General features: G+C 43.3%; 1 protein-coding gene across 2 annotated transcripts in view; it reads left to right on the top strand.

Moving 5' to 3' along the window:
- ATP7B (ATPase copper transporting beta) overlaps positions 1-14997 on the top strand; it is a 49802-nt gene that overhangs the window by 17017 nt on the left and 17788 nt on the right. For both annotated transcript variants that reach the window (XM_074960200.1, XM_074960191.1), the window contains exons 6-12: positions 5080-5156; positions 7975-8149; positions 9383-9616; positions 9950-10041; positions 10183-10310; positions 12683-12837; positions 13041-13175. In XM_074960200.1, coding sequence (XP_074816301.1) covers positions 5080-5156; positions 7975-8149; positions 9383-9616; positions 9950-10041; positions 10183-10310; positions 12683-12837; positions 13041-13175 — 996 coding nt within the window. The remainder of the gene's footprint in view (positions 1-5079; positions 5157-7974; positions 8150-9382; positions 9617-9949; positions 10042-10182; positions 10311-12682; positions 12838-13040; positions 13176-14997) is intronic.

The raw sequence follows: 14997 nt of genomic DNA on the forward strand, positions 1-14997 counted from the left end.
CAGTTTTAGATAAAATATAAAACAGATTTATTAACTACAGACAGATAGATTTTAAATGATTATAAGTAGCAAGCATAGAGATCAAAGTTGGTTACTTAAGAAATAAAAATAAATTCACAGTCTGAGTTCTACAAACTAAACAGGGTTTGAATCAAGCCGTGTCTCACCCTGACAGAGGGTACAAACAGGTCACATATCCTCAATACACAGGCTGGGACTCTTTCCCGGCCTGGGACCACCCTCCCCAGTTCGAAGTCTTTGTCTTCCAGATGTGTTTCCAGGTATTAAGTTGTGGAGGGAGCAAGGCCAAATAAAGATGTCACTCCCCCTCTTCTATAGTTTCTTCCACACCTTGGTGAAAATATCTTTGCTATGATGTGGATTAGTTCACCCCCATGGCATATGTGCCTTCTCCAGGAAATCTCTAGGATAGTGGATTCTTTTCTTGATGGATGTTGATGAGCCGTTGACGCTGTCTGACTACTCTGTTGTAGTACCTGAAAGGTTGGTTGTGGGTGTTCCCATCCTCACAACATATTTCAATAACACATACAGCAATACTTCATAACATCACATATAGTGATAGCACATACTATCCAATGGGATATTAATGTTCAACAGATTAAGACTTTTAAAATCATACCTCACAAGGCATACTTTGTACAAAACATATCATAATTATATGATGGTGGTGAATATGGGGATTCCAGGGTGCTACTTTGAGGTACAGAGTGTCACACGAACAACCTCCATTCTGAGGTTCTATTGTACCTCAGTTTTAATTGGAATTGATTCCCATGGTTGTTCAGAATAATCAGTGAGACACACAATAGATGTTCAGAGCAGACTCTTAAAAGCAAAACACCTTGTAATATGCCTCTAGAGAAAATAATACCAACTCGGCAGTAACCACTACGTCCATAAAATCTGTTACATAGTGAAGTATCATCATGCCAGTTTTGCTAGGGATGCTTTTAATTTTCTTCAGGAGGGACGGGAGGGAGTGTAATTTTTCTGTGTGAACAGTATGGCAGAGACTACAGTAATTCCTCCCTTTAAAGTCGTCCTGGTTAACGTTGTTTTGTTACGTTGCTGATCAGATCATAATGGTCCCTTCTGACCTTAATGTCTATGAGTTAGGGAACATGCTCGTTTAAAGTTGTGCAAAGCTGCCTGCTTTGTCCACTGCTTGCAGGAAGAGCAGCCCTGTGGAGCTAGCTGGTGGGGGCTTGGAACCAGGGTGGACCGGCAGCCCCCCTATCAGCTCCCCGCTCCCCTAAGTTCCCTGTGCAGCAGCCGCCCAGCAGGCTGTCAACTGCCAGCAGTTCAGCTGTCCCTCCCTCCGCTGCCATGTGCTGCTCCTGCCCTCTGCCTTGGAGCTGCTCCCCGAGCCTCCTGCTAGCTGGTGGGGGGGGGGGGGGAGAAGAGCAGGGCTAATGTCAGGGTGTCCCTCTCCCCCTTGCTCCTGCACCCCGCTTACCCCATCTCCATAGAGCAGGGGGTCACACGACAGGGCTCAGGATGGAGGGAGCTTCCTGGCAGCAGCTGCTGCGGTCTCAGCTTCCTGATTAACTCACAAGGCAGTGTACTTAAGAGTGGGTCAGCCTACTTAAAGGGGAAATGCGCATCTCTCTCACACTCGCACTCACGGCGTATGTCTCTGTCTGCCATGCTGTCTCCCCTCCCTCTATTCCTGCTGCCTTGTAGCATGTGAGGCTTCATTAACAACGAGTTAACCCCTTGAGGGCTCAGCCAGTTGCTAGTTCATCATTTAGCAGTAAGGCACTCCCTGGGAAGTAACCCACCCTCTGACTTCACCACCTCAACCAAGCTTCACAATCATCATTGCTGTGTACAGTATTAAATTGTTTTGTTTAAAACTTATACTGTGTGTATATATAAATATATATAGTCTTTTGTCTGGCCAAAAAAAAAATTTCCTTGGAACCTAACCCCCCCCCATTTACATTAATTCTTATGGGGAAATTGGATTCGCTTAACATCATTTCACTCGAAGTCACATTTTTCAGGAACATAACTACAATGTTAAGTGAGGACTTACTGTACTATGACAGGGAAACAGATTGTACCAAAATCAGTTAATTCATTTTGTGCTCTAGGATATTCCTTCAGAGAGTGTTTCCAAACTGCAGAATTGGTACAGCCTTACAGTGAGTTGTCAAGTAAATGGTGGGAGTTACTGATAATGGTACACTAAATTGTAAGGTGGTGGTGGTTCTGTAAAGCAAATCCTACCACTGGCCTTTCAGATAATGCCAGTTATCAAGTGTAAATGTACCTGTGCTAACAGTGGTGGTGTTTATATTCCAGTAGCCCTGCAAAGTTCCAGTCAGATTTGGGGCCCCATTGTGCTGGGCATGGTATAGAAGCACATGGAAAGGCAGTCCCATTCTAATTAGTTTGTTGTTTTGACTCCTGCCATGCTGCTGTTCGCTACTGGTTCTTGCTGCTTTCTATGATGGCTTGACGTATACCTGTTATACCAATAAAATAAAAACCAGCAGGATCTTATTAAAGGGAAAAAAGGCAAAATACCACATTTATTGTGACTACAGAAAGAATCATAGTAAGCAGTTAGTTATAGCTATAACATACCATTCAATCTCATATTTATTCACACACACACACAGGTTCTGCAAGGTTGTTATCATAGTTACCAGCCTTAGAGTTGCTCATGCCAAGCCACTAGCCAGGTGGCCTGGACATGAGGAGGGAGCAGGGCCTCGTCAGATGCACATCTGATGCTCCTGGAAGTTGGTTTGCAGAATCAGACCCCAAAGTTCTCACTTTCTAGAGTCCATTTTTATAGGAATTTCTTCCTGTGCCAGTCTATGGGAATTGCTTCATCATGCTGTTGCTGAATCAATCAGCAGATAGCACATTCCTGACGGCTCCGTGCTGCCAGATGTTATCTTGTTCTTTGGTTCTCCCATTCTTGAGGCTGTTGGGTGGATTCCAGTCTGCCCTCCGGGGGTCCTCTGGTTATTTCCACTTGACGCCTTCTTCAGCTGATGGACACTGGATTCTTAGGCTGGCACCTGCCTGATCATTCAGTTATTATCCACACCAAGCATCCATCCACATACATCCTCTATCTCTATTTTAATCACAATTGTTAATACAACAAAAGAGCGGGGAGTCTCTGGGTGCTGTTTCTGTTGTTACAGAGTATTGCTTTGAGTCTCTCTCTGTGTGAATTGCTTTGAGAACAGACTCTGTCTTAGAATGTACTAACGCAATTAGCAGCTTGCAAGTTTCACACATAGAGGGAGAGAAACAGTACCAAAAACCAAGAGACCTCTTGATTAGTAATACCCTGGAATTTAAACTGTGGGGAATCACACTCATTTGTGATTTTAATACAGAACTTCTTTAATATGATCCAACACCTGCAGTACTGTACCGTTAAGGAGATCCTATCAAGGTTATAGATTCATAGATATTAAAGTCAGAAGGGACCATTATGATCATCTAGTCCGACCTCCTGCACAACGCAGGCCACAGAATCTCACCCACCCACTCCTGTGATAAACCTCTCACCTATATCTGAGCTATTGAAATTCTCAAATCATGGTTTCAAGACTTCAAGGTGCAGAGAATCCTCCAGCAAGTGACCCGTGCCCCATGCTACAGAGGAAAGTGAAAAACCCCCAGGGCCTCTTCCAATCTGCCCTGGAAGAAAATTCCTTCCTGACCCCAAATATGGCGATCAGCTGAACCCTGCGCATATGGACAAGACTCATCAGCCAGATACCCAGGAAAGAATTCTCTGTAGTAACTCAGATCCCACCCCATTTAACATCCCATCACAGGCCATTGGGCCTATTTACCATGAATAGTTAAAGATCAATTAATTGCCAGAATCATGTTATCCCATCATACCATCTTCTCCATAAACTTATCGAGTTTAATCTTGAAGCCAGATAGGTCTTTTGCCCCCACTACTTCCCTTGGAAGGCTATTCCAGAACTTCACTCCTCTGATGGTTACAAACCTTCGTCTAATTTCAAGTCTAAACTTCCCGATGGCCAGTTTATGTCCATTTGTTCTTGTCTACATTGGTACTGAGTTTAAATAATTCCTCTCCCTCTCCAGTATTTATCCCTCTGATATATTTATAGAGAGCAATCATATCTCCCCTCAACCTTCTTTTGGTTAGGCTAAACAAGCCAAGCTCCTTGAGTCTCCTTTCATAAGACAAATTTTCCATTCCTCGGATCATCCTAGTAGCCCTTCTCTGTACCTGTTCCAGTTTGAATTCATCCTTCTTAAACTTGGGAGACCAGAACTGCACACAGCATTCCAGGTTCACAGACCCACCAGATTTAACGATGTCTCACCCTCCATATGGTATTTTTATTTTGTGAACAGTAGAACCTCAGAGTTACGAGCACCTCAGGAATGGAGGTTGTTCATAACTCTGCACAAAATGTTATGGTGGTTCTTTCAAAAGTTTACAACTGAATATTGACTTAATACGGCTTAGAAACTTTACTATGCAGAAGAAAAAAGCTGCTTTCCCTTTATTTTTTAGTGGTTTACATTTAAGACTACTGTGCTGTATTTGCGTGTTTGTGGGTTTTTTTTTTTTTTTGCGGTCTCTGCTGCTACCTTATTGTGTATTTCCGGTTCCAAATGAGGTGTGTGGTTGACTGGTCAGTTTGTAACTCTGGTGTTTGTAACTGAGGTTCTACTGTATTTGTTTTAAACATTTCCTCAGTGAAGTTTGAGGGGGAATATCAGTCCTTCAGAATCCCAGTTGCCTCCACCGTTAAACTCAGGATGTTTGATTTGTTAGGACTGTGGATGTGTGTCATAATAGAGGTACCTTACCATCCATGTTCTGCCTTCTACTCCATCATCATCAGCATTATCTGAACTCCTCTCACTGTGGCAGGCACTATAAATAAATAAGGAGGCATTCACCAAAGCGTGGAAGAGTCCCCTGTTCTGACATTTCTGATTTTAAATTTATCCTTTTCGATGAAGTTTTCATCTGTTGTACATAATAAATCTCAATTAACCAAACTCTTTTTGTCTTGTTCTTTTAATAAAAAGGGAATTGGTTTTCATGCTTCCTTGGCCAAGAGAGACCCTAATGCTCATAACTTGGATCACAAAAAGGAAATAAAACAGTAAGTATGACTTTCACAAAGAGAGGGCCTCTACAAGTGTGACCAAAATCTTCACAACAGTTAATCTGGTTTATGCTTGTGCAAGGCATATTTAATATGTACGTACTTAGTCATTTGCTGTTCAGTTCAATTACTCAACAGGGGAGTTTGTCTTGTGGTGCTTGTTGAGCGTTTGTTTTTGCTGTGGGTGGTGGTGTTTGGGTGTGGTTTGTGTTTCCCAGATTAACAGGATTTAGGTGGGAAGGCTATGACAGATACAGAGGCAGCAGTGGGAGTGATCCATGTAGTGGAAGACACAATGAGGATGACTGGATGTGGAAGCTGCAGTATGTACATGATCCTGGAGGGGGTACCTCGTAAGAGTTTTGTCTGCATGAAATGCCATTTGATAGAGCTGATGGAGGAAAAGATCCGAGGTTTGGAGATGCAGGTGGAAAGTCTGGTTGAGTTTAGGAAGGGGTTTGAGCAGATTATGGAGCAAAGACATGAGGTATCTGAAGGGAAAAGCTCAGACTTGCAGATGGAAGCAGGACTGGGGAATTCTGAGGGGAGACTGGGTGAGGAAAGTGGTCAGTGGAAGCATGTGACTAAAAGAACCAGGCAGAGGAAAAGATGGGCTAGTGAAGGAGAAATAGAGCTCAAGAATAGGTTTGCAGAGTTGGAAAATGAAGAAGGGGCTCAGCAGGTAATCACTGAAGATGGAAGGGCAAGGAAGAAGAGAAGAGCGGCTGGTCCTATAGGAAAAGGGGAAGAGTTAATGGAGACTACACCAAATATGAGCCCCAGGAGGATACAGGATGGGTTGAAGAGGATTACAAGGGAGAATAGGAATGGAAAGAACTTGCAGCCAGAGGGAACAGGGGATAGACTGGAGAACAGCACCGTCACCAGGAAAAGGCAGGTCTATGTGATCGGGGACTCTTTACTGAGAAGAATAGACAGGCCTGTAACCAGAGCTGATCCAGAGAATAGAAGGGTATGCTGTCTTCCAGGTGCTAAGATACGGGATGTAGACCTGAGGTTGAAAAAGATTCTAAAGGGAGCAGGAAAGAATCCCCTAATTATCCTTCATGTGGAAACAAATGATATGGCTAGATTCTCGCTGAAAAGTATTAAGGGAGACTATGCTAGGCTGGGGAAGACGCTTAAGGAAATCGAGGCTCAGGTGATCTTTAGTGGGATTCTGCCTGTTCCTAGAGAAGGGCAACAAAGGTGTGACAAGATCATGACTATCAACAAATGGCTTAGGCAGTGGTGCTATAATGAGGGCTTTGGGATGTATGGCCAATGGGAGGCATTCATGGACAGAGGACAGTTCTCTCGGGATGGACTTCATCTGAGTAGGGAAGAAAATAGACTTCCAGGATGGAGGCTGGCACAACTGATTAAGAGAGCTTTAAACTAGGAATTTGGGGGAGATGGTTGGGAGATGTCCAGGTAATCTCCACGCCGGATTTTAGCATTGAGAGGAAAGAAAACAAAGTAAGAGAGGATACAGCCGTGGGTAGGAGGAAGGGCAGTGTAGATACCAGTCTGATAGGTCATACTGGCTGTAGAATGAGCATGCCTAATAGGGTACAGAATGTGAGTGAGGCCAAACAGCAAAAATTAAAGATGTTTGTACACCAATGTGAGGAGCCTAGGTAACAAAATGGAGGAACTAGAGCTACTGGTGCAGGAAGTGAAATTATATTATAGGGATAACAGAAACATGGTGGAATAGTAGTCATGACTGGACTACAGGTATTGAAGGGTATGTGCTGTTTAGGAAAGACCAAAATAAAGGTAAAAGTGGTGGAGTAGCATTATATATCAATGATGAGGTGGAATGTAAAGAAATAAGAAGCGATGAAATGGATAAGACAGAGTCCATCTGGGCAAAAATTACATTGGGGAAGAAAACTATTAGAGCCTCCCCTGGGATAGTTCTTGGGGTGTGCTATAGACCACCGGGATCTAATTTGGATATGGATAGTCCTTTTTAATGTTTTTAATAAAGTAAATACTAATGGAAACTGTGTGATCATGGGAGACTTTAACTTCCCAGATATAGACTGGAGGACGAGTGCTAGTAATAATAATAGGGCTCAGATTTTCCTAGATGCGATAGCTGATGGATTCCTTCGTCAAATAGTTTCTGAACTGACTAGAGGGGATGCCATTTTAGATTTGGTTTTGGTGAGTAGTGAGGACCTCATAGAAGAAATGGTTGTAGGGGATAATCTTGGCACAAGTGATCATGAGCTAATTCAGTTCAAACTGAACGGAAGGATTAACAAAAATAAATCTGCAACTAGGGTTTTTGATTTCAAAAGGGCTGACTTTCAAAAATTAAGGGAATTAGTTAGGGAAGTGGATTGGACTGAAGAATTTATGGATCTAAAGGTAGAGGAGGCCTGAGATTATTTTAAATCAAAGCTGCAGAAGCTATCAGAAGCCTGCATCCCAAGAAAGGGGAAAAACTTCATAGGCAGGAGTCTGGTGGGTGAAATTCTGTGGCCTGCATTGTGCAGGAGGTCAGACTAGATCATAACCATCCCTTCTGACCTAAATATCTCTGAATCTACTCTTTTATACGCATTTGGATTACCTTGCAGTTTTTACTTGTAGAGAGTTATGTATCTGAAACATGCAGATAGCAAAGGAACTTCTTAAGCCAAAGTGTTTAAGCACTGGAAAGAAGTAATGACTTGGAGCCAGTTTTGCCGAGGGCTGAATGCGCTCGGCTTAGCCAGGGAGCTGTACATGTGCAGTATTTGGGCCCCAGTACTACCAAAGTGTACTCTAATACCATGGATTCACTACTTCTACTTTTCAGATGGAGGAAATCTTTCCTGTGCAGCCTAGTGTTTGGAATCCCTGTCTTAATCTTAATGATATATATGCTAATACCTGCTGGCCAACAGCATGGCACTATGGTGCTGGAGCGAAATCTAATTCCTGGATTATCTATTTTAAATCTTCTCTTCTTTGTCCTGTGCACTTTAGTTCAGGTATGTAAACAGTATTTCTTGGGTATTTTCTTTCCTTTCAATGTCCCCTTACATAATCTGATTTAATACAAAAAATTAGACTGGAAAGCCTTATTGGATTGCATCCACCCCCCTGTAAATTCAGGATATATAGGATAAAGTGGCCCGATATATAAGTGAGTCAGTGACCAAATCAAGAGTTGAACTCAGGACCTTAACTCTTCTATCATAATGTTCACCCCAGCATGCCACCCCTTTATTTTCTCTCTTCACCTGTCATGTCATGCCTGGTTAGATTGAAATCTTTGGGGAGAGGGTACCATCTTATTCTGTATATCTTATTATATATATGTAATATGGCACCCAAGTTGTTAGTTACCTTTATAGATAGATAAGATGGTATCCTCTCCCCAAAGAATTCAATCTAACCAGGCATGACATGACAGGTGAAGAGAGAAAATAAAGGGGTGGCATGCTGGGGTGAACATTATGATAGAAGAGTTAAGGTCCTGAGTTCAACTCTTGATTTGGTCACTGACTGTGACCTTGGGCAAGTCACTTAATCTTTATGCCTCCATTTTCCCCTACGCTGTAATAAAAGGATAATAATACTGACCTACTAACCTCACAGGGTGGTTGAGACTGCAGCAGTTAATGTGAGAGGATAAAGGAGGGATGTGTACAACACAGAGCAGTGAGAGGGGGGAAAGGAGCACAGAGGGGTGGGGATCAAGAAATGAAAAGTGGGTAAGATAAGAGTGAGACAGAAGCGATGGGTGGGTGGGGTAGCAGTGAACTTAGGTTACTTTTTTCTTGCTGCATTCCTGTTCTGTTGCAATGAGGCTTTAAAAGCATTTCCTCACCGTCCTGCTATGACATGACTACATCTAACTATTTAGAACATTTCTATTTAATGGACCTAATTCTCTCTTACACACACTGATGTAAATCAGGAGTAACTCCATTATTTTTCATTTGTATTGCGGTAGCAGGTAGGGGGCCCAGTCATAGACAGGGGACCCCATTGTGTGAAGTGTTGCACAAAGAGAACGAAAAGACCATCTCTGTCCCCAGGGGTTTTACATTGTAAGACAATTCCATTGAAGTTAGACCATGGTTAAATTAGTGTGAGCTAAGAATCAGGCTCATTAATGTCAGCCTCACTATTTACAGCTCTTTGCTATAATCTGTACTGTACATGCCCTGCTTTCACTGCTGTGATTAATAGGCTTTTGTATATACTTTCACTGACAGTTCCTCGGTGGATGGTACTTTTATGTCCAAGCTTACAAATCACTGAAGCACAAAACAGCCAATATGGATGTACTGATTGTGCTGGCCACAACTATTGCTTATATATACTCTTGTGTGATCTTGGTGGTGGCTATAGCTGAAAAAGCAGAGGAAAGCCCCGTCACGTTCTTTGACACACCACCCATGTTATTCGTATTCATTTCTCTTGGGAGATGGTTGGAACACATAGCAAAGGTAACCAGTCTACACGTTAAGCACTTATGAACAGTAATGAAGAAAATAATATGGCATCTCTATGAACAGAAACTGCTTACATGTATTTTGATAGGAGTGTTTCTGGCGTGCAGTGTGGCGTACGCTGCAGTTTGATGAGAGCCTGGTGGGTTGCTATGTTAACTGCACACACAGGATCATAGAACTGTGGGTCTGGAAGGGATCTTGAGAGGTCATCAAGTCCAGCCCCCTGTGCATGTCTACTTAAAATGTGAGACACATGATGGGTCTGGTAATATCTTTTATTGGACCAACTTCTCAAGCATTTATCTTTTATTTATGTTGTTTGCATAGAGTAAAACATCAGAAGCACTTGCTAAACTAATGTCTCTCCAAGCTACTGAAGCTACCATAGTGACTCTTGGACCTGACCACTCCGTCATCAGGTATATATTATTCACCCAAAGCCCTTCAGCCTGCTGGGATGGGCTGACTAGATCTGATGTATTTAATGGTAAAAGCATTTTTGTTCCTATTAACGGGATGGATCAAATTGTTCATCTCTCATAATTGGGTGCTTCTTACAGGGAGGAGCAGGTGGCTGTTGAACTGGTTCAGCGGGGTGACATTGTAAAAGTTGTCCCTGGTGGGAAGTTCCCAGTTGATGGAAAAGTCATTGAAGGCAGCTCTATGGCAGATGAATCTCTCATTACTGGTAATTTTCTTTATGCTTAGCAAAGCTAGATGGCTGCTGGATCTCCTCCTTAAACTGGTCACACTTGTTCCCTGTATTCATTCTCCTCTTCATCCACTCCTCTTAGCTTTGGGAAAGTTCTGATACAGATTCAGACTACTTTATGGGACTGGCCTTTATACCAGGCTGATTCAAACCCTGATATCTGGTTACACCGGACTTTGGGGAAGACTGGATCTGGATTAGATGCCTCTGTCCAATTCTGACCATCATGACTTCTGTTGATCAGCTAACAGCAGTGTTGCATGGACTTCAGGACTGAGGGGCTTTAGGCAAGGTTGTCTTAGACTTAAAAGGTGCTGGGGACCTGGAGGGAGTTTTCTCTGGAAGAATATTTGCAAAAATGGTGCATTTTTAAAACTAACTAAACTGTAAATAGACAATATCTCAAATCCATCAGGAAGTGAATGCACGGACTTGAGAAGGACAACCCCAGGCATTCCTCAAGGGAGCAGGATAGAAGGAGAGCATTATCTCCTAACATTTGCTATGCTCATCAGAATTTTTTCTACTTCATGACATTTCCACATGGGAAACTGTGATGTTGAGATAGAGACATAGATATATTATTTTTTTAACCTGGTTCCTGCCATTATAAATCCTTTAAAGGAACCATAAACCTTAACTGTTCATTTGGTTGCTTGCTTTGGGTTGATGTGATTTTTGGAGGGGTGGGTGAAATTTTCTCATTTTGAGAACCAGCCACATCATTAACCCCATGTGTAGAAAAAAATATGACTAAGGAAATACAAATTGGCTCCTGGTGTACTAGTGCTTGTCACAGTGTGCACATGGGAACTTTGCAAAGGTGGCAGTTTCTCTAGTCTCTGGAAGGGAAGGGGCTAGACCGCTTGCTCTCTGACATAGATGCCAAAAGAAGTTCTCCTAAGGTATCTGCATGTATTGAGCCAGTTTGTCCCTGGCCTTTGTGGGGGTGCACAGAAGAGAAGGAGTGAAAGACCAAGGAGCCTTCCCTTCCCCCCCCGTGTGTATTTTGTACAAGGGCCAGGAAGAGTCTCAGGCCCTGTGGTCAGAGGAGTATGGCTAAAGCGGATTCTCCTTTAACTCACTGTAATGCAATTTTGGAACATGAAAATATGAATTCCCTCCCCACTAACCTCATGATGTTCTTAGTGGCCAGGCAGTGCAGCATTGTGATGTCCTAGGTGGTCATGGCCTTGTTACAATATTGTTCCACCTTGTTCCGACTGTCGGCTGAGCCTGAGCAGACTGACTAGTAATGTGATAAATGGTGAATTCCCTGGCTGAGATACATAATTAAAAAACAACCTTACTAGTCTAGCTCATTTGCCTCAAGGTTGCAGCTGACTTACAATTAACTTAGGCTTGAATAGAGACTGGGAGTGGCTAAGTCATTATGCAAGGTAACCTAACACCCCCCCCCCCCCCCAAGACGTTCTTGTTAAACCCTGGATTTGTGCTGGAAATGGCCCAACTTGATTATCATTCACATTGTAAGGAGAGTGATCACTTTAGATAAGCTATTGCCAGCAGGAGAGTGGGGTGCGGGGAGGGATTTTTTCAAGCTTTGTGTGTATAAAAGATCTTCTACACTTTCCACAGTATGCATCCGATGAAGTGAGCTGTAGCTCACGAAAGCTTATGCTCAAATAAATTGGTTAGTCTCTAAGGTGCCACAAGTACTCCTTTTCTTTTTGCGAATACAGACTAACACTGCTGTTACTCTGAAACCTGTCATTGAACTAGCTGATTCTGATCTTTTTGAGTGGCAGGGATCAGAGGTCATTTGGATATGCTGGGACACGTCCATTCAAGGCTCTAAAAATAAAAAATAGGCAGAGCCGGTGGTAGGCATAAGCAGAATAAGCAACTGCTTAGGGCCCCTGAGCAGCTCAAGGGGGCTCCCTATTAATTATTAGTGTGTGTGGGGGGGGGAGGAGAGGAGAAATATTCCTGATTAGGACCCACAGTGGGCTAGCACTGGCATCAATAACTTTCAGACTCAATAACTGCTATCCAAACAGCCTGTAGGTTCTGCCTTGGTGTCTGATCCAAACCTGTTGGAGTGAATGGGGTGACCTCTGTGGGCTTTGGATCAGGCCTCTGGAGGGAAGCGAGTAACAAAGTGAGCAAGAAAGAGGCAGTGGATGGTTGCTGAGGCTCCTGCTGTGAAAATGAACATGGAAAACATTTTCCTGAAAAGTGATACAGCCTTTTAAAAAAAGCAGTCTTTTTCAAATTATGGTGCAAAACTGAATTATTATTTAGCATGTAGCAGGCTATCTATCTTTATGTACCTGTGCTCCCAGACTACAGGTAGTTGTCCTGACCCTATTGCTCTTTTGTCCTAGGGGAAGCCATGCCAGTCACTAAAAAACCTGGGAGCACAGTGATTGCAGGTTCTATAAATGCGCATGGCTCAGTTCTCGTTAATGCAACTCACGTTGGGTCTGACACCACCCTGGCACAAATTGTGAAATTGGTAGAAGAAGCTCAGATGTCAAAGGTAAAAATAAAAATACTGCACTTTGTATATAAATCAGCAAGGCTTTTGCTCTTGTGATATTTGTTTTAGAATGAGCAAGAAACAGACTTAAAAAAAACAACTCAGTTATGGAATAAGGGTTGGTAGATGTTATCATGTCCACTCAGTACTTCTCTTTGTTGGTTTAGTCATAAAACAAGTATCTCTTTGTTTTATTTTTGTAGGCACCCATCCAGCAATTGGCTGATAAGTTTAGTGGATATTTTGTTCCATTTATCATCATCATTTCAACAGCGACATTGCTAGTGTGGATCACAATTGGTTTTATAAACTTTGATGTTGTTCAGAAATACTTTCCTGTAAGTAGTGCCGTTGGTCCCAATATTTGCTCTTAACAACCCCATATTAGTAATGTAGCTTTTGTACTTTCCAAAGGGCTGATACTGCCAGATGCCAAGCACCCTCAACTCTCAAATGCGTTAGGTTTCTGTGTAGAATAAACTAAATATGTTTATGTAGTTAGTTTTTTGGCCAGCCTCCACAGAGTTGTTAGTCCATCTTCATCTCTGCATGGGATTCTGGCAAAAAATGAAATCGGTGGAGATATACCAGGGATGAATATGGTCCAGTAGCTGGATTTCCCAGAGAGCTGAGGAATTGCTGACAGGTTTGCAAACTGCCTTCACTGCTGCTGATCATGGAGCTGGTCTTTAGAAACATGAATGGCATATTGATTACGTTTAAGTCGTGTAAACGGTCCTGCCAGGCTTATAGATTGTGGAAGGCTGTGCGTCCCAGAGATGGCATATTTATCCTCGCGAGTGGAAGGGAAAACACAGCAGGTTGTATTATTACCTGGGAACAAATCTGCTTAGCAGCACTTTTGCATTTGCAATGCTTATTACTCCAAGGGGTAAATCTCCACAGGAGTGGGGTATAAGCAAAATTTTGGGGGCCCGTGTGGGGACGGAAGAAGTTTGGGGGGGTGAGAGGTGTAATGCCATGGATCTATCACTATGTGGATCCTTTGGCCACAGCTCACTGTGGAACAGGTCATCTACTTCTTCTGGTGGAGGATCCCTTCTCCCCCCGTCCCAATGGGATCCCAGCATAAAGTCATAGAAATGTAGGGCTGGAAGGGACCTCAAGAAGTCCTCAAGTCCAGCCACCTGCACTGAGGCAGGACCAAGTAAACCTAAACCATCCCTGACAGGTGTTTGTCCAACTTGTTTTTAAAAGTTTCCAGTGATGGGGACTCCATGACCTCTCTTGGAATGCTATTCCAGAGCTTAACTACCCTTATAGTTAGAAAGCTTTTCCTAATATCTAACCTACATCTCCCTTGCTGCAGATTAAGCCCATTGCTTCTTGTCCTACCTTCAGTGGACATGGAGAACAACTGATCACTGTCCTCTTTATAACAGTCCTTAACATATTGGAAGACTATAATCAGGTCCCCCCTCAGTCTTCTTTTCTCAAGACTAAGCGTGGCCAGTTTTTTTTAACCTTTCCTCATAGGTCAGGTTTTCTAAACCTTTTCTCGTTTTTGTTGCTCTCTGCTGGACTCGCTCCAATTTGTCCACATCTTTCCTAAAGTGTAGTGCCCAGAATTGGACACAGTTCTCCAGCTGGGGCTGCACCAGTGCCAAGCAGAGCAGGACAGTTACCGCCTATATCTTACATACAATATTCCTGTTAATACACCCCAGAATCACATTAGGTTTTTTTGCAGCTGCATCACATTGATGATTCATTCAGTTTGTGATCCACTATAATCTCCTAGATCAGTGGTTCTCAACTGTGGTCCATCGCTTGTTCAGGGAAAGCCCCTGCCACGTCCGCAGGTTCGGCTGATCGCGGCTCCCACTGGCTGCGGTTTGCTGTGCCCGGCCAATGGGGGCTGCGGGAAGTGGTGCGGGCCGAGGGGTGTGCTGGCCACCCTTCCCGCAGCCCCCATTGGCCTGGAGCACTGAACCGCGGCCAGTGGGAGCTGCGATCGGCCGAACCTGCAGACGCCCGGCACGCCAAGGGCTTTCCCTGAACAAGCAGTGGACCACAGTTGAGAACCACTGTCCTAGATCCTTTTCAGCAGTGTTACCACCTAGACAGTTATTCCCCATTTTGTAGTTGTGCATTTGATTTTTTCCTTCCTAAGGGAAGTACTATGCACTGAATTTCATC

Source organism: Natator depressus, chromosome 1 (genome assembly GCF_965152275.1).
Source record: "Natator depressus isolate rNatDep1 chromosome 1, rNatDep2.hap1, whole genome shotgun sequence".
Classification (NCBI taxonomy): domain Eukaryota; kingdom Metazoa; phylum Chordata; order Testudines; family Cheloniidae; genus Natator; species Natator depressus.